Source organism: Manacus candei, unplaced genomic scaffold, assembly GCF_025592945.1.
Source record: "Manacus candei isolate 608988 ecotype Guabito, Panama unplaced genomic scaffold, ASM2559294v1 h1tg000023l, whole genome shotgun sequence".
NCBI lineage: Eukaryota > Metazoa > Chordata > Aves > Passeriformes > Pipridae > Manacus > Manacus candei.
In genome coordinates this window covers 7,825,220-7,850,465 of record NW_026138071.1, presented here as the reverse complement: position 1 = coordinate 7,850,465, position 25,246 = coordinate 7,825,220, and the positions used below count along the sequence as shown (strand labels likewise).

At 61.3% G+C, this 25,246-nt stretch overlaps 2 protein-coding genes across 5 annotated transcripts in view; both read right to left on the bottom strand.

Annotated features, from left to right (window-relative positions):
• Positions 1-16,902, bottom strand: part of SPEG (striated muscle enriched protein kinase) — a 39,100-nt gene extending 22,198 nt beyond the window's left edge. The window contains exons 1-6 of one of the 4 annotated variants that reach the window (XM_051787908.1): positions 8,556-8,765; positions 5,349-5,388; positions 4,233-4,262; positions 3,752-3,841; positions 3,109-3,490; positions 470-2,001 (exon numbers count right to left, since the gene is read on the bottom strand). In XM_051787908.1, the coding sequence (XP_051643868.1) occupies positions 470-2,001; positions 3,109-3,490; positions 3,752-3,841; positions 4,233-4,262; positions 5,349-5,388; positions 8,556-8,588 (2,107 nt within the window). In that variant the 5' untranslated portion in view covers positions 8,589-8,765. Of the gene's footprint in view, positions 1-469; positions 2,002-3,108; positions 3,491-3,751; positions 3,842-4,232; positions 4,263-5,348; positions 5,389-8,555; positions 8,766-16,047 lie in introns of those variants that run through there. The other 3 variants (XM_051787905.1, XM_051787906.1, XM_051787907.1) reach the window with 3 other exon arrangements.
• Positions 16,903-18,884: 1,982 nt separating this feature from the next.
• On the bottom strand, positions 18,885-24,301 carry DES (desmin). The gene is made up of 9 exons (XM_051787921.1): positions 23,664-24,301; positions 22,139-22,199; positions 21,868-21,963; positions 21,619-21,780; positions 21,402-21,527; positions 20,476-20,696; positions 20,294-20,343; positions 19,948-20,030; positions 18,885-19,829 (listed from the first exon to the last, which is right to left on the bottom strand). The coding sequence occupies exons 1-9, from the start codon at positions 24,212-24,214 to the stop codon at positions 19,788-19,790; spliced, it is 1,392 nt and encodes a 463-aa protein (XP_051643881.1). The 5' UTR covers positions 24,215-24,301; the 3' UTR covers positions 18,885-19,787.
• Between the last annotated feature and the right edge of the window lie 945 nt (positions 24,302-25,246).

The following is a 25,246-nucleotide window of genomic DNA, read 5'->3' as shown; positions in this document are numbered from 1 at the left end:
TCTGGTCTCACTGTTGCATGCTAGGACGGGCAGGACATCTTTCCCCCAGCCATGCCACCACAGCATCCCCTGGGGATGCTTGGACTTCATGCCCTCCCTGGAGCACCAAGCACAGTCTAAATGGCACAAGCTGCAATGGGTGCCCTGTGCCCCAGGGTGCTGAACCAGTACAGGGCTAGAAGTCAGCACCCTGCATCTTCGCTGTGCCAGGCAAGAGATATGGAGAAGACAGCAAGCATCATGACCTCAAAGCCCAGAAAAACTGGTAGCTAGGCTGGTCTATCTTATGGCATTGGTTCGTGCCAACTATCCCAGCCTCCAGTCACATCCCTCCACTCCACCCTTGTGCTCTCTGTCACAGCCTGGACTTCCCATGCCTCCCAGGGGTAGGCTGGAGGTCCCCCATCCCACTCAGGGGCTGGTCAGGCCAGCTCTGTGCCTGCAGGAGGACAGAAAGCTGTGCCCCTACCTAGCTCTGGAGAGGTGGGCCTGGCTCGGCGTCCCTTCCCCTTGCTCCGCGTGCTCCTGCCTTCTTGAGCCATCCGACCACTCTCTTTCTTCTCTGACACTTTCATCTGCCTTCTCTCCACGTCCCTGCCCACACCATGCTGTCCTGCCAAGCTCCTCTCCAGACGAGCCTCCTGCTCCATCCCTGGTTTCGCCCAGGGCAGGAATCGCACCTCCGTGGGTGTCTCCGGCCGCCGATACAGTCCATGGGGCACAGCCAGTCGGGCAGCCAGAGCTTCGCTCACTGCCCTGGGGCCACGGGCTCCACTGGTGGGGCCTCCATCTGGGCATGGGCTGCCTTCAGTGGGACCTGCCTGCGAAAGGGACATCCTTCCCTGCGGGGTGGCTTGTGCTAATGGCCACTGCTCCTTCTTCTTCACTTCCCCAGTGCCTTCTTGCTGCAGACCCTTCCTGGCAGCCGCATCCTCCGCTGAGCTGAGCTGTCCAGCCCCCCCACCACCCACTGCTGGGGCTCTCTTCCCCCGCTGTCCCCCTGTCTCTGGCTCCCCGTCGGGTCCCACCAGCACCACGCTGGAAAGTGCCAGGTGCTGGATGACGTGCGTGCTCTCTGCTGGTGGGCAGGTCTTTGGTGGCAGTGCCTTGCGTCCGCCGGCGCCCTGAGTGGAGGGGGTGCGAGGGGTACGGGGGCCAGGGGGCTCGCTGGCTGCTGGGGGCGAGGGTGCCGGGGGCAACCCGGCTTTGCACAGCTCCTGGGAGCGCCGCAGCTGCTGCTTGGAGACCGTCCGTTTGATGCGGGTCAGCTCCTCTGCAAACTTGTGCTCGATGGCATAGACACGGTTGGCGAACTTGCCCCGCTCGTCAAAGGATGCAGCTTTCTGCCGGAAGGCCAAACGCCGGCACGCTGCCGTGCTGCCCGGCTCCCAGTGGCCGCCTTCCCGCAGGTCCTCCCGCGAGCCACCCGGCGTGCTGGCATGGCGCAAGCCAGAGCCAGGCTGGTCAAATGAGCGCGTCTTGCGCAAGGGCAGGCTGGAGTGTGGGGGGAAGGGGCTGTCAGCCTGCTCCAGGCTCCTCTGCCGCTCCTCAAAGTACTGCAGCCTCTCAAAGATCCTGGAGCCAGCACGCACCAGCTTGGGGGATGCCCGGACAGAGATGCGGCCAGATGTGTCACTCATTGGTGTCTGGGGACGGGACTCTTGTGTGCTGCCCTGTGAGTACCCACAGGACTTGGGCCTCTTGATCTTCTCCTCGTACTCCTCAGGGACAACGTCCTGGTACTCAACTGGCACTGAGGACTTCTTCCGAGGGGTCACGGGTGTGAAGGAGGGGACGCCAGGGCCACGGGCAGCAGGCTGGGATGCTGCACCAGTGGGCGGTGGCAGGCACGTGCCAGCACGGGGAGATGGTGAGCGGACGATGGGTGGCTTGGCAGTCAGTGGCAGGGCAGCGGGGGATCTCGGGGGCTCTGCCCCAGGCTTCGGAGAGACGGGGCCTCTGTGGAGGTCATCTCTCCGGTAGCCCCCCTGGGGGATGCTGCTGCAAGGGCAGAGACAGAGGAGCATGGTTCAGAGCCCACCCTCACACCTGGCTGCATCCCAGCTCCCAGCCTGCGCCACAGTGCCCAATGGGACATGGCAAGGGGGGCAGACAGTCAGAGCAGCTATGGAACATGGGAGCCTCAAGGAGCCCTGGTGAGGGCATCTGGTCATCCCAAGGCCACTGGGAGCTGGCTGAGTTATGTGAGAGTCCTGGGCTGCTGGAACACAGCCATGTCCCCTTGCCCAGGAATACTCACGTGGGGCAGCAGGGTGATGCTGGAATACCCAGTGAATGCCCTCCTCAGGGCCACCATGCAGACAGGACCCAGGGCTGGGGAGGTGCCCCAGTTTGCTGGAGTGTCTTGGTGTGCCGAGGCAGGGCAGCACAGGCCAACTTTTCCACAAGCCAGAGGGGGTCCCCAAGGCTACAAGCCCTGCCTGTGCACATGCTGCTGTGGGCCCATCCTCCCACCCCACTGCCCACAGAGGGCCTCAGCAAATGCAGAGCAGAAATCATAAGGTGGAGATGAGGTTCTGGTGGAACAAGCAGCCTTGAACAAAAAAAAGGGCGGGATGGAAGTCGAAGGAGCAGGCCTGCAGGGATGGGAACCAAAAGTGGCAGGGAGGGACAGGGGCTCTGAGCATGTCAGCAGGACCTGCGGAAGCAGCATGTCCTTGGCCCCTACTGCCGCCCCTATGTGGTGGAGGCTCTTGGTGATAGAGACTTGCCAGTAGGTGTCCCAGACTGCCATGCACCTCCAGCTCCTGACACTCTAGGCTGCACAGAGTGCCATGTCTCGGTGGGATGGGAAACATCCATGGCACAGTCTGTGGGTGGGATACTGTGGCTCACGCAGTGGCGCAGAGGACACCCCCAGCCTCAACCTGGCCACAGCAGAAAGGGACCCTACCCTACATCACCCCTAGCCTCGGCTGCTCCCACCTCCTCACTAGAAACAGGCTGCCTATTGCTCAGAGTCCCCACTCCTCATCCAGGATGGTAAAGGCAAAGAAAGCCCAGGCAGAGGGGAGGAGATGGCTGCAGGGATTGGAAGGAGATGGCCCCAGCATGATGTCCCCTCCATGTGCTTCCCCGGCTACTTACACGTGGAGCGAGAGCGCCCGTCCTCGGTACAGGCTGAAGGCGCTGCCGTAGGGGTCGCTGGCCACTGAAAGGCTATCCTCCGACCCCCAGCTTGTGCCCACCAGATTAGCCCGTGATGCCCGCACTAGCGGCTCCACGCCCAGGTGCCGGACCTCGGCGCCACGTGGGGCCGGTGTGTTTGCTTGCCTTGGGGTTCCCTGTGGCTGCGGCCAGGCAGCGGGGCGGAGGTAGGGTCCCCGTGAGGGGAGGCTGGCATCTGTCTCCTTCTCCACCACGGTCTGCTGGCTGCCGGACCAGCTGGAGCGCTCCTCTGCCTGTGACAGGGCCAGCACCGAGGTTGGCGTCGTGTTCATGGAGGCGTCCACGAGGGTGTCAGACCCACCTGAAAGGAGAGGGATGAGCCGACACCAGGTGCATGTGGAGACAAGCCCAGTATCCTGCTTGAAGAGGGCTGAGCCACCATGGGGTGTCCCAACATGTCCTGAGCAGCACCCTACTGCCTCAAGCCCTCTCCCCTTTGCATGGGTGGATCACAGCTCCCCCTCCCTGGAGACCCTCGAAGCTGGGTCAGCAGAGGCTTTGCAAGGAGTCATGTCCAGCAGCCAGCGCTGGGTCTCTGCGCCAGGCAGGCATCCCTGCTCACCCGTGGGGGTGCTGAAGGCCGTCTCATCCTGGAGATCGCTGCGCTGCGTCACCTGGGGGTCGCTGGATTCATCCTCGCCTGTCTCCGAGTCTGGGATGGAAAGGGAAAGCAGGTGGTGAGGGAATACGGAGACAGCAGACCACACTGGCACTGCCCCTTGCAGACCCACTGGCTCCAGAAGGAGGAGAGCAGTGCCCAGGCAGCTCCAGGGCAGGGGCCATGATTGTGACCTGCAAGGACAAGCTGCCTGGGAAAGGCAGGACTGAGAGTGGGAAAGTGCAGCAAGGCAAAGCAGGCAGGAGCAGCGTTAGATGATGGGAGAAAGGGAGACAGTGCCAATGATGGGAATGCAGCTGGCAGAGGCGGCATGGGGATGAAAAGGCAGAGCAGGGGGATAATGGTGGTGATGGGGCAGGGTGGCAGGCTGGGGCACAGGGCCCACTATGGGTACAGAGCTGGCATCAGGAAGGGGTCTTCCTACCGTAGCTTTGTTTCCTGCAGGAGCGGAAAACTTCGCTTCCATAGGGGCAGCAAGAGAGAGAGAGACATCAACACCCGGTTATCGGCCCGGCCTGCAGAGACGCGGGGGGCAGCAGGGAGGGCTCTCGTCCCCAGCATTTCCCCACCATGTCTCCAGTCTGCACCATATTCACTGCACGCCGCTCCAGCACTGCACAGAGACCCTCTTCGCACACGCCCTCCCACCTGCACAGTGCACAGCACCATCCCCTCCCCCACGCCACAGCCACATCCTGCCCAGCAGGACAGCCACCTCCTGTCCCTGGAGCTGCTGGCCTCACCACTGCAGTATCCATACATCACTATGCTTCGCAGGACACCGCAGCCTGGGACTGGACCTCCCAATATGTGCCCCAGATGGGTGCTCTGAGGGTGCTGGAGTACACGGAGACGCGTGTCCATGTGCAAGAAGCCTCCCTCTGGCATGTACATGTGCATCCCCTGCCCCACCAGTGCAAGAGTTGCACAATACAGCTGTGCTGTGGGGCACAGCTGCGGTTAAAAGCCAAGATGCTCAGGGTATCAGTAAGAACCTCCCCATGGGCAGGATGTGGCAAGGCCAGATCAGTGTTATCCTAATGTCCCATTCCAGGAAAGCCAGTGCGATGCTGCCTGGGAGAGACTGAGTATCCTCCTTGCCACTGCCCAAGCTCTCGCAAGCTGCCACAACAGACACCTGCAGTAAGGAACATGTCCCCCGCCCTACAACTGCTCCCCTCCCCTGCACTGTCAAGGCATAAGGGGGAGCCACGCTGCTTCCTCCATTCCAAGCCACCCCTCTGCAGCTCGGCACACCACCAGCTGCCCCATGCACTGCCACTGCCATTGCATCAGGCTCCCCATCCTGGCCACAACAGCCTGGCAGCCCCTAAGGAAGTAGAGCTGCAGGGCCAGGAGCAGACCAGCCTTGTGGGGAACACTATGAGTCCCTGGCTGACCAGGACCCTATTTTGGAATTGGCAAGATGCAGCCCAGCCCTGCCTAGCCTCTGCTCGCTGCCCCATGCAGCATGGTGGAGGACCCCATCCTGGCACACTTGGGGTGGCGGGGGGAGTCGGGTCCTGGTAACTCAACGCACCATGCGTGAAGCGCCCGAAGCGCCGCGAGTGGCCTGTCTTCTGCAAAGGAAAAGAGAAGAGAGTGTTACCCATGGCAGGGCGATATGCACCTGCTCACACACGCACACACGCACACTGCTGGCATGGCGCATCCGCACGCACACACCCCACCCTGACACACGCAGCGCTGCTCACACCCACAGCTGCTCACACACAGTCCGGCACAGCGCACTCGGTGCTGCTCACACCCTCCCACTGGCAGGGCACACCCGGCACCACACACACGCACACTCGCTGCACACCCGCAGGGTACCCACAGGCATACACCCCCACACGCACGCGGAGATGGATGGGTGTAGGTGGGCACGTGTAGCGCATGCCCAGCCATGCACGCACACTCACATACACCTGTGCGCGCACGCACACACACACAGAGTCCCCCTGGTGATGGCACTGTGCACCCCATCCTTGCACCTCAGCCCATGCCCAGGAGTGACAGCCCTGGGCAGCACAGGTGCCCCAGAACCGCTGCCTGTAGCCAGCACCACCTGCAGCAAGGTTTTTGCCTGGGTTGCTGCCAAATGCCCCTTCAAAGCCACCCAGCCAGTGTGGAGACTGGGCCAGCAAAATGTCTTTCAAGCACTGGCCCAGGCACTGCCATGGGCACTGTCCCAGCCACTGTCCCCCATCCCCAGAGGAAGCTGTGCCAGTTGCAAGAGAGCTTGCCTGGCACATGCAGCACGGAACTGGCCCATCAGTGCAGGGCTGGAAGTGAGGGGTTGTGCTCGCCCACGCTGTCTGGGCAGGCAGGTGGGACCTGAGCATGGTTTGGAGATGCCAAGAGCTCCCTGCCAACTTGGCTGCCCTCTGCGCCGCAGCCCAGGGCTGGGCACCTACTTGCCAAGGGAGGGACGGGCTAAGGGCAGCCTGTCTGCCAGGCTGTGCACCAGCATCATCTCCCAGGAAAGTAGAGGGATGGGGTGATCTCCAAGGCAGGCAGGAGCGGGAATGTGGAGTGCAGACAGGCAGGGTTGGGCTGCCAGGACTAAGCATCCTTCCCAGCCAGTCTGGGTGACAGGGTCTCCCCAGGACACTGACATCCCATGCCCTATCTCCCCAGCATGGAGCCTAGGGCTGGACACCCAGCTGTCTTAAAGCTCTTTGTTCTGCCAGCCCCTCCTGCCCCCCACAGCTCCCAAGTAGGTCATGGACAGCTAGACCCCAGGGACAGCCAGCCACCAGGAACAGACAGCCAAGCATGGCCAGCAGTTAGTTGCCCTTGGAAGGGCAGCAGGCTCATTTTACATGTCCCAAAGCTGCTGCCACTGTAGCAGCAGCCCCTGCACATGGGCAGAATTTGGGGGCTCCCACCAGCCCCCTGCCTGCATGCAGTGCTGGCCAGAGGGCAGCGGCTGCACGAGACACATTTGTATTCAGGCTGAGCCAGGCTTCACCTCCCCTCCTCGGCTGACTGTGCTGGTTCTGGCTGGCAGCCCGTCTTCCAGGCCAGGGAAAGATAGATGAGTGATTAACTGCACCATCGGCGGATAATTCCCCCATTAAAAAATGAAAATGCAATTGAGTGCCATTATCGGGTACTCTTGTGGCTTCCCCAGGGACTGGCGCCATCGGCTCCCCATCAAATATGGTGACTGCACCCAGCAGGCCTGGGCTGGGCTCCGTTGCCCAGAGCTACGAGACCCCTCCCCTCTGCCCCACAACCGGTCCCTGCGGGATCAGGGCTCCCCACAGACTGGACCCGCCTCGGGCACACAGCGCCCACCCACAGCCCATCAGGGAGCAAGCACTGGGTGATGCAGTGTCACCCCCAACCAGGAGGTGAAAAGGGGGCAGGAGCAGCTCGGGGCTCGCTGTGGGGCCGGGGTCTGCACAAAGGTGACAGACGGAGAGCAAGGTGATCCTCCTACCTGAGATTTCATTTGCATTTGGGGTGGAGGAGCCCCAGGAGCATGCTCTGTGCCTACCCAGCCCAGGGTGGAGAGAAGAGCTGGCTGAGACCAGCACCCAGTTTCAGCACTGCCCCACAGGGCAGCTAGGTGAGGTCTTCTTCCCATGTGCTAGACATGGATCCACCTGCTCAGGTTGGGGTCCTGCCCTGGCCCAGGTATGAGACATCCCTCACCATGGCCATAGGGCCAAGAGGAGTCAGGGGAGTGAAGAGCTCCTGGGACCATGGAGCCTGCCACCACCTTACATGTGGAGCCCAGCACCACACGGCATGGTGCCACTCGTGACAGGTAGACAAGGAGCAGGGATGCAGCGAGGAGGAGAGGGAATGTGTGGCTTGCCTGGTGCAGAGACACGGCCACTGTGGGTGTTCTGATACTCCCCCATGCTCGGCCAGCGGTGCAGGACCCTGCCCCACCACACGGGCAAGTCCCTGGGCTTGCTGCCCCCAAGGGCGTATGGGGCAGCCAGGCTGTGCAAACCCCCCTGCCTCAGAGGGATGCCCAACACCTGGCTCCCAGCGCCCCTGCAGACCTGTATCCCCCCCAGTGCATCCTGCACCCCTGGGAAGGAGCTGCGGGTGACAGCCGCTCCTCGGTCCCTTCTGGGCCACCAGGCGGGGTGACAGCGGGGAGGTTATGTGCCCGCATCGGGTCTATATGCCTCGGGGAACTGGGGCTTGGGGGCTTCCTGGAAGTATGCTTTCCATCCTCCACCCCCCGCCGAGGCCAAGTGACGTCCTTGCTCCTTGCTCGGCAGCGGAGCGTGCGGCGGGCCCGCGGAGGAGCCTTGCCTGTGCCAGGCATGCTCCTGACGCGGAGGGGATGACGCATGCAAAGCCTCGTCTCCAGCTCCGTGACCACCGGCAGCGGGGCTGGGGGGAGCCATGAAGCAGCCTCCATTTCCCCCCGGCTCCAGAGGGCAGCGAGGGGAGAGAGTGGCGTGGGGGAAAGCCCCCGACGGGTGTCCCATCCTGGCTGCTGGCACAGGCGGTGCTGATCCCCTGCCCCCTGCCCCTCCTGCCCGGGCTTGCGAGGCCAGGCAAGCAGCTGGAGGCTCTGCAAGCGGGGCTGGAGCCGGCGATGGGCAAAGCCCTGGGGAGCTCCGGCGGTAACGGCAGGGCTGGAGGAACATCCCCATCCCCATCTTTATCCCCATCTCCATCCCCGTCCCCACTAGCATCCATTCGCATCCCGATACGCTCCCGGCACTGCCCCCTCCTCCCGGCACCCGCCGGCGCGGCAGCCCAGAGCCCTTACCTGGAAACGCTTCTTCACCCAGATCTTCTTCATGCTTCTGCAGAGCCCTGCTGGCGCGGTGACGCCGGCTCAGGCCCGTCAGGACGGCAGCCCGCTCCCGGCGGGGTCCCCTCTGTCAGCACGCCGGGGGGGCAAGCGGTGCTCCGTGCATCCTCCACCGCCGGCAGCCGAGGACGGTGGAGGGAGAGGAACGGGCTAGCCAGGTTGGGCTCTCAGAAGGGCTGGAGCATGAAGCATCACTGGAGCGCTCCTCCCTCCATCCTTCCCCCGCCTGCCTCCGCCTCCGCCTCCCCGCCAGCCCTGGCACACAGTGACAGCGGCGGGGGACAGGCAGGGCACAGGTGGTGCCGACGTTGGGGACGGGGGGAGAGAGGTGCAGCTGGGGCGGGCACATGGCCTCCCCTCCTCTGGCTTTGGCTGTACAGCACCCAGGACTCCGAGTCCCTTGCCAGGCAATGTGGCTGTATCACTGTTCTCCATCCTGCCCCACAGCTTGGGACAGGGGTTCTTCTCTCCTAGGACACAGACCACCACTGCAACTCCCACATGAAGGCCAACTGGAATAGCAACAGCACAACACACCACGCCAGCACTCCATGTGCTACCTCCAAAGTGTCCCCAAACAGGGCAGTTTCACTGCCACAGCTCCACAACCCTGCACCTAGCAGCACAGCCACAATGTGCTATGGCACTGCCCAGCCAAGATCCAGGTTTGCCATCACTCTGCCAGCCTCCACGCAGTCCCCCACATCTTCCAGTCACTGGCAATGCAGAAAGATCCCCTTACCAAGACAGGTGTGGGTCACAGCGCTGCTGACCTGCTTGTATGTGACAGGAGCTAATATGGGCACAGTCTTTCACAGCAATCCCCCTGGCAAACCACATGGTCTCCAGCCCCAAGCACCCAGTGCTCTAGGGCAGACCTGCCCCCCAGGTGCCTCAGGGCCCACACAGGATGGCAGGGCTGGGCTGCTCAGCCCTGGGGTAGCATCACTGCCTCGTGGCTGGGGACACGATCTTGACCAGGGAAGGTAGGTTGTTCTCCCTGTCCATGTGGCGTGACACACCCAAGACATCCCCTTGTGCTGGGGTGAGGACCCACAGCACAGCTCAGAGCCAAGAGTGGGTGCCCAGGACTGAGCTGTGATGGGGCTCCTAGGATGTGGGCAGAAGCTGTGGGTGGGAGTCCCCAGTGAGGTTGGTCAGGGCCATTAAGACCTATTAGTGCTCCTGGGGTGCTGGCACACCTGCCCTAGCTGACTGTTCCCACCCCTGCTGGCCTATCCCTGTTCTCTGGGTGATGCTGAAAATAGGACAGAGGGGCAGTTTCAGCCCCACAGCCTCAGCAGGGTCTGCCCTGCCTGCCATGCCACCCACAGCTCTTGGTGCCCCACAGCTCAGTGCCCTGCCTCACCAACTCACCAAACCCCACCATGCTCATCAGCCCCCTTCCCAGGCTCCTGGATAGGCTGCCAAGGTCCCAGCCCCATCAGCTGTTTGCGCTGCCTCCTCCCACTGCAGAGCATCCATGGGGACACTGCTGGAGGCCTCCCCACCCAGTGCTTGTCCCCATGCTGTTCACCTGTCCCCTGGGGAGGCAGCCACCCCACAAATGGCTGTACACAGGCATCACACTCCCCATGATCCTTGGCAGCGCTGGCAGATTTTTTTCTGCTTCCCCTCCCAGCTCATGACTCCAAACGTGAGGCTTTTCATGACTCCATAATAACTTGCAAATTACCCAGTACAAAAGTAGCTGTTTATACAACATTTCTGTCAGTCCCACAATTCGAGTGATGCTGCGGGGTTTCCGTGGAGACCCCGCACGTCAGACGAATCCTACAAATGCCAGAACTGGCATTAAGGGAATCTCCTGTCAGAGCCAGAGGTCTGTGCTGGGCTCCCCAGCACTGGGGACAGAGATGGGTACCCCTGAGCCAGGGCCAGGTAAAGAGGTGAATTATGGGGCTCATGTCTGTCAGAGTACCTGCATCCAGGGTTTCCCTGCCAGGTGCTGTCACCCTGGCTGTGCATGCCTGTGATCCTGATGCATACCCACAGAGCCTGTGCCTTTTTTTTCACACTCCAGTGGGATTAAAAGCCTCATCAGGGATGCTGGGAAGAAGCACCAAGGCTTGGATTTGGCACATGGTGGTGCCAGGGCAAGGGTGCTGTCACCACAGCACCCTCAGGTCCAGCCCCAGTGCTGGCCCCAGGGAGCGACCACCTGTATCCAGCCAAAATATGGTCACTCTTGTATCCTCCGACTGACAGATCTGCTGCCTCATTGGCCACGGCTCCTGGCTGGCTGGGCACAAAGCCCTTCCCTGCAACTGTGGCTCTGTAGCCATCCCTCAGCAAAAGCCTCAGGAGTGACTGGTCTGCCCCAGAGATGCTGCACTCCTGGGAATAACTGGGTCACCTCCAAGGGGCTGTGCCAGCTGCAGGGACCAAAAGTCCTTTCCAGAGGCAACAGCACCTGCAAATCCCTGCTCCAGGGCAAAGCCAGGGTCTGCAGAAGGGGTCTTTTATGGGAGGTAATGGCTGCCTGCACCCAGGGCAGCCCCTCTGCCCTGCCCCAGCCCGCGGGCAGCCCTGACACTGCCCTGCTCCTGTGCAGGTCAGGGACATAGGGCAGGGGATGGGAGCCAATGCAACCATAAGATGAACAAGAGGCAGAGCTGAAGCAGGTCACCCGTTGCCACCCAGCTCCAGCTTCACCCACTGGACACGCATTGGCCCTGAGCAAGGCAGACAGCAAACATTTGCTCAAAATGCAGAATCAATTCCACTGTTCCAAGAACCGAAGCTCTCTATGCCTTGCTGGGCCTCTTAGGAGCCCTGCATGGATCCTGATCCAGCACCACATCTCCAGCCTGGCACCAGCGCCCGGCCCCAGCCAGCAGCCCACTTTTCTCCGTGCTTGAATAATTGATGTTGGTGTGTGCATGCAGCGTCTTGGGTAGGAGGAGATCAGGGCATGAATCTTTCATGCATTTGCACCTTCCGGAGCTGCTGGGGATGGTCTGCAGGAGGAGGTGATGTTCTGGGAGCCTGGGAAGGTGGGGACCATCCCCAGTCCTGTCCCCAGAGGAAATAAGTACGGCAGCAGGATGTCCCTTGTCAATGGGCAGGGCAGCACCACAGCAGTTTTTGGCCCTGGGCAAGAGCAGTACTGTGCTGTGACCCCTCTCCCAAGGGCTGGGACACCCCAGTGCCCTCCCCAGCATCACTTCCCCTTGCTGCCATGAGAATGGTTCCTGAGCACACAGTGCTCACTGCAGGCAGAGAGCACAAGGATGCAGGACAGCAACGTGACCTTGGCTTTGGGTGCCTGAACATAGAGCAGGACAGCAGAAGGCATTTCATCTCTGCCCTGCCAGCCCCACTCCCGGCATCCCCCTTGCCAGGACTGAAGGGCTGCATGCAGCGGATGGGGGAAAGCAGGCAAGAGTGCAGGCAGCAGGGTGGAAGTAACCAGCCCTTTCCCAGTGCTACCATGCCAGGGCAGTAACCTTTTGGTGTCAGGAGGTGGGAGGGGCACTGGGAGTGCTGGGAGGAGGAAAAGGCTGTCATCCCATCATGCAGTCCTGAACGTCGGTGCTATATTTACCCAACTGCAGGCCTGGGTTTCGGCCTCATGCCTGTAACACAAGCCCTGCAGCCCGCCAGAATCCGAGGGGATGGCACATTCCTCAGCAAAAATAACCCCCCAGCAGCAGGCGAGAGGGCAGGGGTGGAGGTGACTGACTGGACAGCTGCACCCACCACCCTGCTCACCGGGGAGCAGCACTCTCACTCCACCAGACCTGGGATGGGGACCCAGCACATGTGGCCACCACACCAGCCCCCTGCCCAGGTGGCTGGGGGCAGAGCTGGGAGCTGCTCTGGGGCAGCTGGCATTCGACATGGGCATGGCACCACAAAGTATGGGACTAAAATTAGGCACTGAGATAAATGGCTAGAGATGCCGAGCCATCGGGGACACTGTTATCACAGCCATCCCCAGTGGGGTTCATTGTCATCACCATGCACCACCAGCTGAAAAATAACGCCTACACTGTCCCACTGTAACTCCCTGCACAGGAAAGGGCTTTGCAGGGCCACCACACACAAGCAGCTCCTGCCCCCAAATCCAGGCGGGTGCAAGCTGTTCCTTGGGCAGAGGAAAGGTTCCAAGGCAGTTTGATTGCTGAGTCCAGGTGGAGGCAAACAGAGCAAGACTCTGCACTGGGAGCCCAAGATGGACACATCCAACCTTGAAACAAGAGGCAGCTCAGATGGGGAGGATCAGGCAGTGCTGGCACAGTGAGAGAGGGCTGGGCTCTAAAAGGATATTAGCTCAGGTTCTTAAGAGGTGATTTAATCCAGTTTACAGGGAAAAAATTCAGAAGATACAGCTGAGAGGTGATAGAGGCTTTAGCAAGCCTTGTGGCAGTGGAGCCATGGTGGGGACCAGGGCTAGCTGGAAGAGTGTGGAAGGAGGATCTCTGAATGGACCTGGGAAGCCCCTGGATCAGCCTGGTGCTGGTGTGAGAAGAGTCAATGCACCCTACCTGCACCCATGTAGCCAGGGCATGAGGGAGAACCTGCAGCAGGAGAAGGACAGAGCAATGGGACAAGGAGAAGACGGCATGGTACAGTGGGGATGATATGCCCCTGGTAGCCCCTGCCCCTGGCTGTCTGGACAGCCCCACACATGTGCTCCCCACTCCCCTTGCCGAGCACTGACGCACTCAGGGAACCTGGGAGAAGAGCAGGAGAAAATCATTAGTGGGGTGGAGCGACAGATTCAGGGCAAGAGATTAGAAGAGCTAAATCGGGCTTGTGTGAGCAAGGGGGACTGCTGAGCTGGTGCAGGAGGAGCTGCCAGGGCTGAGTGCAGAGATGGGCAGCATAGAGCCCCCCTTAAGCCACCTGAGCTGATGCTGGCCCCAGAGAGAGCTGCAGCCTGGCCTGTGCACCACAGAGAAAAGGGGGAGGACTGGACTCTGTGCCCACCAGAGACCACAACCCATCAGACGCAAATGGAGCAAGGGCATCCCAATACCTCTAGATACAGGGGATTGAGACTGCAAGTTCAGAGAAAGACTTCATCCTGCCCGGGGACCTTGCACACATTTCCCTTGCCCCACAACTGGCTGATGACCTGGCTCACAGAGTGCCCCAGGGAGCAAGGATGCAGTGTCCCTTCCCGGTATAAGGATAGTGGAGCCATGAGTGGAACTTCCACAATCCCTGGAGAGCTAGGTCTTGGTGGGAAGTGTGTGTAGGCCCTAAGCAGGGCCTCTATGCCAGAGGCCAGTGAGCCATGGCACATGTCCCAGCAAGGTGTCAGGGCAGATGGGTGTAGAGCAGTGACACAGCTCCTCTCTTTTCACACAATGACCTGTCTCACTGCTCAGCTGATGGCAGGGAGAAAGTGGCCACAGGAGGTGAACACGTTGAGTGCCAGAACCCCTCAATGGGGCCGGGTGATAGGGCTGGACCCCCACTGCATCCCATCCATCACCTCCACATCAGCATCCAGCAGGACATGGTGCTCCCTGGGCACTGCCACATCACACCACAGAGACTGTTCTGCCCTGGTGCAGGGACAAACCCACATTGGGGGCTGCCCTGCTCCTCACCCATCCCTGTGCCCCAGATTGTGCATAGCACCAGAGGCATCTCTGCCACAGGGCTGGTTTTTTGGGTGCCCGTTTGCTCAACGGTGGTGCATCCATGGCCAAGAGCCTGCTGGGAGGAGTGCCCATGGCAGGGTGACATTCACACTGCACGTTAGGCAATCCTGGCTGCTCGATCCCTCCCTCAGCTGTCCCAGAAAGGCGGTGGTGAGGGCCAGCAGCTGGGAATTGGGAGCAGGGACGAGTGCGTCAGCACAACGGGAACGGGCACCTGGGGAAATCAGACTGGGCCATGCTGCTGGGCAGAGGCAGTGAGGCCCAGGCTGGTGTGGCCATGGTAAGGTGCAGCTGCACACCAGAGTGTGAGAACAGGGTGATGCCCTGCTGCCCCACCCCTGGGACAGTGTCTGTCTCCCATTCTGCACACATCACACCACACATCCGACTGCACAGTGACACCATTCCCAAAGGTGTGATGTACTGTCACACTCTGCAGATCCACTGCAGGGCAGAACCCCTCTTGCATGCTTCTCCAATCCTCCTGTTATCCCACCAGGCTCGTGAGCAGCACATACATCTTCTTCCATCCTCCAAACACCACTTTTCCAGACTCCTGGCTCTCAGAGCACAATACCTCCTATTCCTCCAGTGCTCCTCTTCAGCACTGACAGCATTTCTTATGACCTGCCACTGCCATCCAGTCCCCCCTCAAGGGGCAACATCTCTGCTGTGCCTCCTGTGCTGCAGCTCCTTCCCTGGAATCTCAGGGCTCAGTGTTGCTTTCCTCACTCCATGCCCTCATTGTCCCCATGCAGGCAGCTCAGCTCACATTTCAGAGCAGTGCCACCAGCCTCCACATTTCCCAACACTTCAGTGTCTCAAGCAGGTTGCATCCATCCTCCATGGGGAAATGGCCTCCATTTGTGCCAGGGAAGACTTAGTACTGGAACAGGATGCCCAGGGAAGTGGTGGAGTCACCATCCCCAGAGGTATTTAGAAGACATGCAGTTGTGTCACTTGGGGACATGGTTTGATGATGGACTTGACAGTGATGGGTTAACAGTTGGACTCAATGATCTTAGAGGTCTTTTCTGACACAAATGATTCTATGACGTGATTCCATGATGATGGGGCAGAGTGGGCTGAGCCCCAAACCTGCCTGGCCCCTGTACAGGATGAGGCCCACTCCCTGTCTGGCTGCTGCACTCAGAGGTCATGGTGATGAGCAGAGGGGCTGCCACAGGGACCAGCAAATGCTGTTTAATTTTCCTTGGCTAATTAACAACTAGGTCCCGCCCACTGCAGGGCACAGGCTCCACCTACTTGTCAGCCCTGCCTCTTACCATGTTGTGTTCACCCAGCCCACCGGGGTCCCTGTTTTCCCAGTGCAGCTCCAGTGCCTGGTAAAGCTGTGATGGTGATACCACAGAAGTTCTGCCCACGGACAGCTGGTGCTCAGGGTGTATTGGGGACCATGTTGGTAGCTGTGGTGGGTGGTACCACCAATGCTGTGCGCCCGACCCCCATACCTATCTCTCTCTGTCTCTATCTCTCTCTCTCCTCCTGCCCTGAGCAGGCTTGGCATCACATGCTCCCGACAGCTCTGTGCCCAGCCCTGGCACCCAGCCTTGCCTGGCAGTGAGTACTGCAGCCACATGCTTGCTCCAGGCAGGAGAGCCACCCCGGTGCTGCCGGCACTGGGCACCCCAGCCTGCAGCAGGGTGAAAACAGCAAAGCTCAGCAACCCTGTCTGGCCCCAGGGCACACACTGAATCAAGAGCTTGCAAAGCACCTCTGCCACCCTCGGCAAACCTGTGCCCCCATCTGTGCCAGCACACCCATGCTGGCAGCCACGCCACCCTTACCTTCCATGTCAATGATGGCCAGCACAGCGCTGGTCATGGCTTCTCCCCGCTCATTTTCAGCGACGCATGTGTACACGCCAGCGTCCTCCTTCTTGCTGTCTCGGATCCAGAGGGTGCCATACTCCTCCCCGCCCTGGGGCAGCTGCTCTTGGTTTCGGTACCAGCGGAGGCTGGGCCGGGGGTTGCCCACCACCACCACCCGCAGCCGGATGTCACAGCCAGTGCCGATTGCAGCGTTCTTCAATTTCCGCACAAAACATGGTGCCGCCAGGCGAACCGGGCCCTCCTTGGGCACTCCCGGTTCCACTGTGACCTTGGCACGCTTTGGGGGGATGCCGGGGCTCGGCGGGGCTGCACGGGGCTCTCCACCATCCCTACTCGTGCCACCACATCCCTGTGCTCGGTGCATGGTCTGCAGCTCCCCCACCACCACCCGTGACTCCTGTCACCCCAAACCAGCACGTTGTGCCCCTCTTCTCCCCCTGCCTGCAGTCTGGGGGTGTTGGGTGCCTGCCAGGGGCACCGGGGCAGTAGCAACCCCCCGGTCCTGATGCTGTCTAGTTCAGCGTCTCCCCCCCACAGCCTGCAGCCCCGAAGGTCGAAGTGCTGTGGGTAAGCAAGGGGCTATATTTAGGCCGGGGGTCGGGTTCCTGCTTGCCCAGCCGCCGCTCACCGAGCGCCCAATGCAGCGTGGCACTCGCACCCCATGCTCCGCTGCAACCCCAAGCCCGCCCAGCACCTCGGCACCTGCTCCTTGCCAGCCTGGGTATGAGTCCCACGGTGCCGGCCGCTCGCTGAGCCGTCCCAGTGCTGGGGCCGTGGCGTCCCCCCCCCTCACCCGTCCCGTCCCGCACGGCCCCCGGCGAGCTGTGCTCTCTCTGCCCCCTCTCCTGAAGTGGCAGCTGCCTCTGATATGTCACATTCCTTGGCTAGGCTCCCCTTCTCCGCGCCTGCCGCCCTGGGCCTGCAGCTCAGCTCCACTTGCAAAGATAGAAAAGGGCCAGCACCTTTCCATATTAGCAGAGAGGCTCGTGGGGAACCTAGCCGACCTCCCCCTCTTCCCCTTCTCCAGCAGTGTCATTGGATCAGGGCAGAGAGAGACCCTGGCGGCATGTGGAGGGAAAGGACACCATCATACTTCCTGCAACGCGAGACCCCAGGCAGGAGCCAGCCTGAGGGGCCCCTTCGTCCCATTCCCAGCAGGCAGTAGAGGCAGGGATCCCAGCATCCCTGATGACCCCAAATCCATCCTCCCAGGGGGCTGCAAACACAACAAGACTGTATTTCCCTCACCAAACCCCTGCCTCACTGCCTAAGGGTAACCAGAGTCCTGGTCAGCCCTGCTTGGAGCAGGAGCACCCCACCATTTGGTTTTTGGGGCACCCCATTGGAGCTCCCACATGCTGTGCTCCAGGCAGCAAGCAGCCAGGACTATCTGTAACAGATGCTGCCTGGCCACCCCCGGGCAAGGCAGGGCTTCCCCATCTCTGGTGTGATGGCACCTGGCCCCAGCCGCCCTCGCCAGGGGCTGTAAATCTGGGTGAACAGGATGCCAGTGACATGGCACGGTGCTTCCCAGCTGCAGGCCAACCCTGATGTCTTTGGCACAGCCCACTGCCACCAGCCCGAAGGTGCCAGCATCAGTGGAGCATCACCAGTGAGGAGAAGACCCCAGGATCTCCCAACTTGGATAGCTGGGGCACAACAGAGTGGGATGCCTTGCTAGACCCACATCCTCACTGCAGAGTGGCTGAGCCAGCCCCAGGGTCTTTGTGACTGGAGAAGAAGCCCGAGAGAGGCCTGGAGGAAGGAAAAGGAATGCTCTGTCTCCTGTCTGTCCCCAGGGGATGAGCTCTGTCACAGCTAGTCTGGGCCAGTGGGGAGGGAGGTGTCATCCCTCCCCATCCAGCCTGGGGACTGTCCTCGATGTCACAGGGCCACCTGCTGGAGACAGACCTTGAAATCCAACACCCTCTAACTGGGGTTTGACACACTGGCCTCTCCATCAGGGACCCCTCAGCCCTGCTGGTAGTGGCACATGCCTTGTCCTAAAACATCACTCCCTGCCAGGCCCACTACCCTCCCTGGGATCTGCTTCCTAGCAGAGGAGTGTGAACCCTTCAGCACCTCCTGGGGCAGAACAACCCTGAATTGCTCTCTCTCATGGGATACTTGACCCTGGGTTCCCCTGCAGCATCCCCCATCGCTGAGGTGAAGGACACAAAGCCAAAACCCCCACATTCTGACCACAGGGAGCACGGCACATACATTGGGAGGAAGGTACTGGCAGGTTGAGGCTGCAGGCTGAGCCTGGAATGCAAGCATAGGGTGGTGGGTCTGATGCTCACAGGGTACCAGGAAGGAGTTTGATTTGGGATGAGGGGGGCTTTGCTTGCAGGTCAGTGACAGTGGGCAGGGCTGTGAAAAGCCCCAGGCAGGTGTGGATTTGGGCAGGGCTGTCCCAGATGAGGGCAAAAAGGAGGTGGCTGTAGAGCCCCCAGGACATGGTGTGTGGCCCTGGGTGTGTGTGGGGGACATGGCACCATCACCGAGAGCCCCTCTAAACCTGATCAGGGCTTGACTGTTACTGCCTCCTGTCCCAGCAGGGCTCCCCCACCCAGCGCAACTGGGAAATGCACCACCACAAGCAACAAAATGCTCTGGGACACCTTCAGCGTGAGGGCCCACAGCTTTTGGGGGACCCAGCAGCCAGGGAAGAGCAGCCCAGGGAATTACTGGCCCCTCCATCCACCTGGCCCTTGTGATGGCCCCCCCCACGTGCTGCCTCCTCACCACCCACCCTTTCTCTGCCCCAGAGATGCACTGAGAGGACAGGGTGATGCTCCGCTGTTTATTTTGGCCGCCTGAAGAGTCACATAGATGTGGTGGGGTGGGGGTGCATTGGGGTGAGGGGTGGGGATGCCTGCCCTGGCCCCCCGGGCCTCTCTCTGGCTCCTCCCATTCTCTCCCCCCTCTCTCCCATTCACTCACTCCTCATCTCTCCTACGTCCACCTACGGGTACCCTCTCGGCTCACGAGCCCAGACCCGTGCAGCCTCCGGCTGCTGGGGGTCCCCGCCATGGTGGGGGCGGGCACTGCCCTCCTCTGCCCCACAGGCCTTTATCTTGGCTGGGGGGAGCAAAGGGCCCCAGCCCCCCTGGGCTGGGGGGGACATGCAAGCTGGGAGCCCCCTTGCTCTGAGCCAGGCAGAGAACAAGGGGCTCAGCCCGGACCACCCCTAGTTTGTCCCCATCCCTGGCATCGCCACTATGCACCTGGAGAAGCGCCAGCTCCAGGAGGACGGCAGTGCTGGCACAGGGGGACGGGTTCCCCAATCCTATAGAATGAACCCCAAGCCTGTGCCCGGTGTGGGAGGGGCCTGTGGGGGGATCCAGAACCCGCTGCTGGGACCGTCCAGCTCTCCATGGAGCTGGTCCAGGCCACCACCTGCTCCCCCCAGCCCCTCCTGCCTGTCCCCTCCCTCCTGCCACCCCCCTTTGGCCCCAGCCTGATCCTGACACTGGTGTGGCTGCTGTGAAGCTGCGAAAGCAGACCAAGTCTTTCGAAGCCAAAGGAGAGAGCCCAGGGGGTGTGGGGGGCCCAGAGGCGGCTGCATGGGGAAACCCCTCAGGCAGTGCCAGGGGATCACTGAGGGGCGAGGCAGGGGGGCAGGAGGGAGGCATGGCGGCAGGACGGAGGCAGGGACAGAAGGTGCCAGTGGGCTGCTGGAGCAACGTCCTCTACAGCACTTCATGCTGCTGCTGGGTCGCCTCACTCACCACCTGTGGGAGAGAGGCACTGTGAGTCTCCGTGCCACACTAGTGCCCAGAGTGCAGGAACAGGCGTCGTGCTCGGCCCCCTGTCTCCCCACCACCGTTGGGTGGCACCCTCTGTGCTCACCTCCCCATCACGGGTTTCGATGGTTTTGATCATCACGGTCTTTTTGGTGTGCACTTCAGAGCCCCGCTGCTCTGGGCTGGTCTCTGCAGGGAGAGGACACAGGATAGGACCACAGGATATGTGGGGGCATGGGGGCACAGCAGTGGGGCTGGGGCTGCTGGGGGGCTTCAGCAACCCTGGCTCAACCCCTCTCTCAGCTCATGGCAACACCCAAACAAGTGCCCCCACATCAGGAACTCCATGTGGCAGCTGTGGGTCCCCAACTTGCCAGCTTGGCTGCAGCCCCCCAAGAGGGAGCTTTGCCCCCAAACTGGGGACCCTGGGGGACTCATGGGGTGATGCTCACCTCGGAAATTAAGTGCAGAGGCGAAGGTCTGGTGCATGGGGATGCTGATCCTGCGGGGACACAGAGGGGAAGCTTAGTGCCAGTTAGCTCTAGCCCTCAGGTGGCTGCTCACGAGGTTGGAGCCCCAAAAAACAGCTGACCCTGCTGGTCTCCCCAGCCTGTCCTGCACCCCTGCCACTCACCGGTTCTCCTCGCCCTCCAGCAGCTTGCGGTATGTGGCGATCTCTACATCCAAGGCCATCTTGACATTGAGCAGGTCCTGGTACTCACGCAGATGCCGGGCCATCTCATCCTTCAGATGCCGGATCTCCTCCTCCAGGCGGGCAATGGTGTCCTGGTACCCACCGGCCTCCCCCGCAAAGCGCTCCTCCATCTCCCTCATCTGGCGCATCAGCGAGTCGTTCTGGAGAGACAGAGGTCTCAATAAGGGACAGAACCCAGAGGAGCCAGGAGTCACCTGGGGTGGGAGCTGGGGATGACAGGGGGTCCTGGGGAGAGCTGTGGTCAGCCCTGGGCTGGATCCAGCTGATGTGGGACCATGATGAGTGACTGTCATCCTCCATCAGCCCAGTGCTGACCAGCAGGATCTGGCAGGGCAAGCTGGGCATATCCTGGGCAACCCTAGCACTCTGGTGTCCAGGCTCCTCAGCAAAGCCATCCTACCCCAGCAGGAGGGCAAGGAGAGCTGCAGGAGCACTGGATAGCTGCCTGGGGTTGGCACTGACACACTGGTGGCTGCTGGCTGGCTTCTTTGAGTATGACTGTGTCGGAATGGAACTGTTGTGTACTGTTTGTTTGCAACCACCTTCCCAGCCTGCAACCAGACACCCTGAGCCCTGCGCCCGCCTGCCTGGAGCCTCCCAGTCTGGATCACCTTTTACAATCTGTGCCTTGATCCCAGGACTCTGTCAAAACACCTCGCAGGAGCCAGGCCACTGTTGGGGGAGGTACAGCCCACATGTGGGGTACAAGTTCCCTTGTGGCAGCAACTCAGAGAGCTGGAAAGAGCCCTCCACCCCAGAGATGTCCCAGAGGTCCCTGAGCAGCCCTGGAGCAGCAGGTCCCTGCAGGAAAGCTGGAGGTCTCCCCAGTGCTGCCCTCAGCTCACCGTGCCCTTGAGGGCATCAATCTCGCAGGTGTAGGACTGGATCTGGTGCCGGTACTCCAGCATCTCCTGTTTTGCTTGCCGCAGTGCATCATTGTTCTTGTTGGCTGCCTGCGTCAGGTCGTTCACCTGAGGAGAGACCAGGGTCAGTGGGCATGGCCACCAAGATGGCCGAGACCCACCGCACTGGAGCCAGCCTGGAGCCCACCACCCCCTGTACCTTGGACTTGTACCACTCCTCGGCCTCAGCGATGTTCTTGGCAGCAATGCTCTCGTACTGAGCACGGATGTCCCGCAGCGCAGCCGTCAAGTCGGGCTTGGAGATGTCCATCTCCACCTGAATGTGCTGCTCCTGCAGCTGTGCCTGCAGCTCCCGGATTTCCTGGGTGGGCAAGGTGACATCTCAGGGCACCCACTCCACCCTCCCTGCCCCACAGGTGCCACTGGGAAAGGGGACACCCCAACCAACCTCTTCGTGCACCTTCTTGAGGAAGGCGATCTCCTCCTGTAGGGACTCGATACGTCTTTCCAGGTCGATGCGTGCCAGTGTGGCCGCGTCCACATCCTGGGGGGGACACAGAGTGAGGGGTATTGGGGGGTTGCTGGGAGAGCACCAGGGTTGGAAAGTGCAAAGCTGTGTCCAGGACCATGCCATGGTGCTGGGGCCAGGCTACCGGGGGAAGATGGAAGTGGGAAGGGAGGCAAGGGTCTCACACCACATGAAGGGGACAGGTACTCACAGCTCTGAATGCAGCGAGGTTGTTCTCAGCCTCCTCCTTCAGCTGGATCTCCTCTTGGAGCCTGTGGACAGAGAGGGGAGGCTAGGGGGTTCTGGAGGAAGCCCTGTCCCTCCGTGGTGATGTCCCCCCAAGCTGTCCCTTAGTCCAGCATGTCCTGGTGGGAAGACGGCAGATTGTCCTGTGTTCCTGGCAGGCAGCAGAGGGCTGGCAGGGGGCCAGGGGCTCTTCCTCCCATTCCCTATTATAGTCAACGCCGGAGAGATCACAAAGGCATGAGGTCAGCTCGGTGCCATGCGTGCTGCCCCAGCCCTTATAGGGGAGAGTGACCAGCAGCTGGGGGGGATCTGGCACTAGGGGTCCAAGAGATAGCCATCAACTGAGCCATCCCAGGCAGAGCAGGAGGACAGACAGGTCTCAGCGATGCTGCAGGATGGGGTATGGAAAAGGGACTGCTGCTGGGGGTCCCAGCTCAGGGTTGGAGATCCGGGCTTGTGCCAGGGGACAGGACACTACTGAAGGCTGCAGGCCCATGGAAAGGCAGTGGGGAGGAGATGGAGGTACCCAGGCAGTACTGGCACATGAGGTGACAGGAACCTGACACCTGTTTGTTCTGGGCCTTGCTCCTCCCCTGTCATTGAAAGTTCCTCCATGCCACCACTCCCAACCCCCCAGCACTGGGGCTTTGCCCCATTAGGAGCATCTATGTTGTGGCTGGGGTTACAGAGGGATGCAGCAGGCTGTGTCACCCCCAGGGGATGGGTACTGGTGTCCCCAGGGCACAGGGTCCAGGAGGGAAGGTGCAGGTCAGCATCAGAACATGCAGCTCCCCCTGATCATTCGCCCCTACTGCCAGGTGCCCCACACTGTTCAGTCCCTGGGGGTTCCTTCAGCCTGGCCACCCTTGTGGCTAATCCCCACTGGCCCCAGCTCTCTTCCCCAGCATCAGCCAGGTCCACAGCATCCTTGGGATCTCCTGCCACTCACAGGGCATTATGGACACCCACAGCAGGCCTGGAGCATCTCTGGCCTGCGGAAGTGCTGCTTCCTCCCCTCCCTCCTTCATGTCCGGAGCTGATGGAGCACCCTCCCCGGGTTATCCTCCCCCTCACTTCCGCCTGTCTGGCTGCCTCTGTCTGCTCATTTATCCCACAGAGCTCAGCTCACTCATGGGCTCGCCAGCCCTCCCTGGTGTGAGCAGAGATGGGGACCCCATGGTGAGGTGCACTTCGATCTCCCTTCTCTGGGTGTCCTGTGGCATCCCAGCCCAGCCTCAGCTCCACCGTAAGGGAGGGCATAGGGACACCCCTACTACCAGAGCCGTCCTGCCCACTGGGTGCTGCCTGGGCATCGGGACAGGGGTCAAGGGGAACAGAGTAGTGGGGACATGATAGTCTATGAGCATGAGGCACAAGGATGACAGTAACCACCAAAGGGGCTGTCAGGGCGATCTCTGCCACCACCCATCCCTGGGGATAGAGATGCACAGATGGATGCCCGCAGGGACACTCCAAGGGCCCCCACTCACTTCTGCTTGAGCTTCTGCAGGTCATCGAGCAGGTTGTCGCGCTCGACCTCCACACGAGCTCGCTGGTTGGTGAGCAGGTCCACCTGGCGCCGGAGCTCCCGCAGCTCCTCCTCATACATCTCAGCCACACGGGTGGGCTCCTTGCCCCGCAGGCGGTTCACCTCGGCCACCATGAGGGCATTCTGCTGCTCCAAGAACCTCACCTTTTCAATGTAGTTGGCAAAACGGTCATTGAGCTCCTGCAGCTCCACCTTCTCATTGGTGCGGGTCTGAAGGAACTCCTGGTTCATGGCATCGGCCAGGCTGAAGTCCAGCAGCTCACCGGCACCTTGGTAGGCACTTTGGTAGGAGCGCAGGGGCGTCACACGGGTGGTGCGGAAGCTGGACAGGCTGGGGACGGCCGAGGTGCGGGACACCTGGTAGACGCGGGAGGTGACGGAGCTCCCGCTGCTGCCCTTGCTCCCGAAGGAGGCACGGGGAAAGACCGGGGAGCCGCCGAAGGTGCGGCGGTAAGAAGAGACGCGCTGGCTGGAGGAGTAGGACTGGCTCATGGTGGTGGCGTGGGTCGGCGAGGCCGGAGCAGGGAGCAGGCGGCGGGGCTGGCGAGCGGCCGGCAGCTCGGAGAGGCGTCAGGAGGGGAGCTGCGCGCCGCTATTTGTATCCTGCTGACATCACCCGCCCCTCCTGCTGCCGGGCAGCTGGGGGATGCTGCTGCGGGGGGGATGGCCACCAGCCCCCGCCCACTGCCCCTCACCTGCCCGCACCCCCTGGCAGACAAGAATGATACAACGATACCCATGGACCCCTGAGCACCGCCGGAGTCCCCTGGAGCCTTGACTCCGGCCCCCAGTGCTCTGCCCTGTCCCTGGGGGTGTGAGGAGAGTTAACTGGGGCAGGCTGATTGTGACCCCCCTATCAGGGTGCAGTGCCACCCACGAGGGGCCCAGACAGACAGACAGCTTAGGTGGGTGCCACGAGGGAGAGAAGGGGACTCAGACCCTCACAACAAACCCTCATTTGACACTCTTAAGCCAAACCTCATGACTGCTAGCCATGGTCCCAAAATTGGTCTTGAGAGCCCCAAAAGGCCTCTGATGATGCCCTGACCCACCCCCTGTCAAGAGTACCAGGGGTGCCCACAGCTCTCCATGTGGGGCCAGACTCCAGCCCCCCAGAGAGTGAACAAGGAAGAGCCCAGGAGAGGGGTTGATGTGGGGGGACTCCTGCCCTGAGTGTGCTTGTACAGACCCACCACCCCAACTCCCTTTCTGACATGGGGGGCTGAGCACTGGCCAGGGTCTGGGCACTTTTGAGTGCTGCTGAGTGACCCCAAGCAGGTGCTGGGTCTGAGCCCCAGTGACGGTGACGTCAGCCCCCTGTCCTTGCTCAGGCACATTCCCAAAGCAGCAGGCACCCAACCAAAATAGCCTTTCGAGCTCATACTCATGGGGCGTGGGACATACATACATGGTATTTATAGCTGGGTGCCTCCCTGTTAACCCTTCTTGCTCCAGGCATGTGGAGAGCACAGCTGGATGGGGACCCTGCCTGGAGCAGCTCCAGGCCCTCTCTGGCCCCCATCA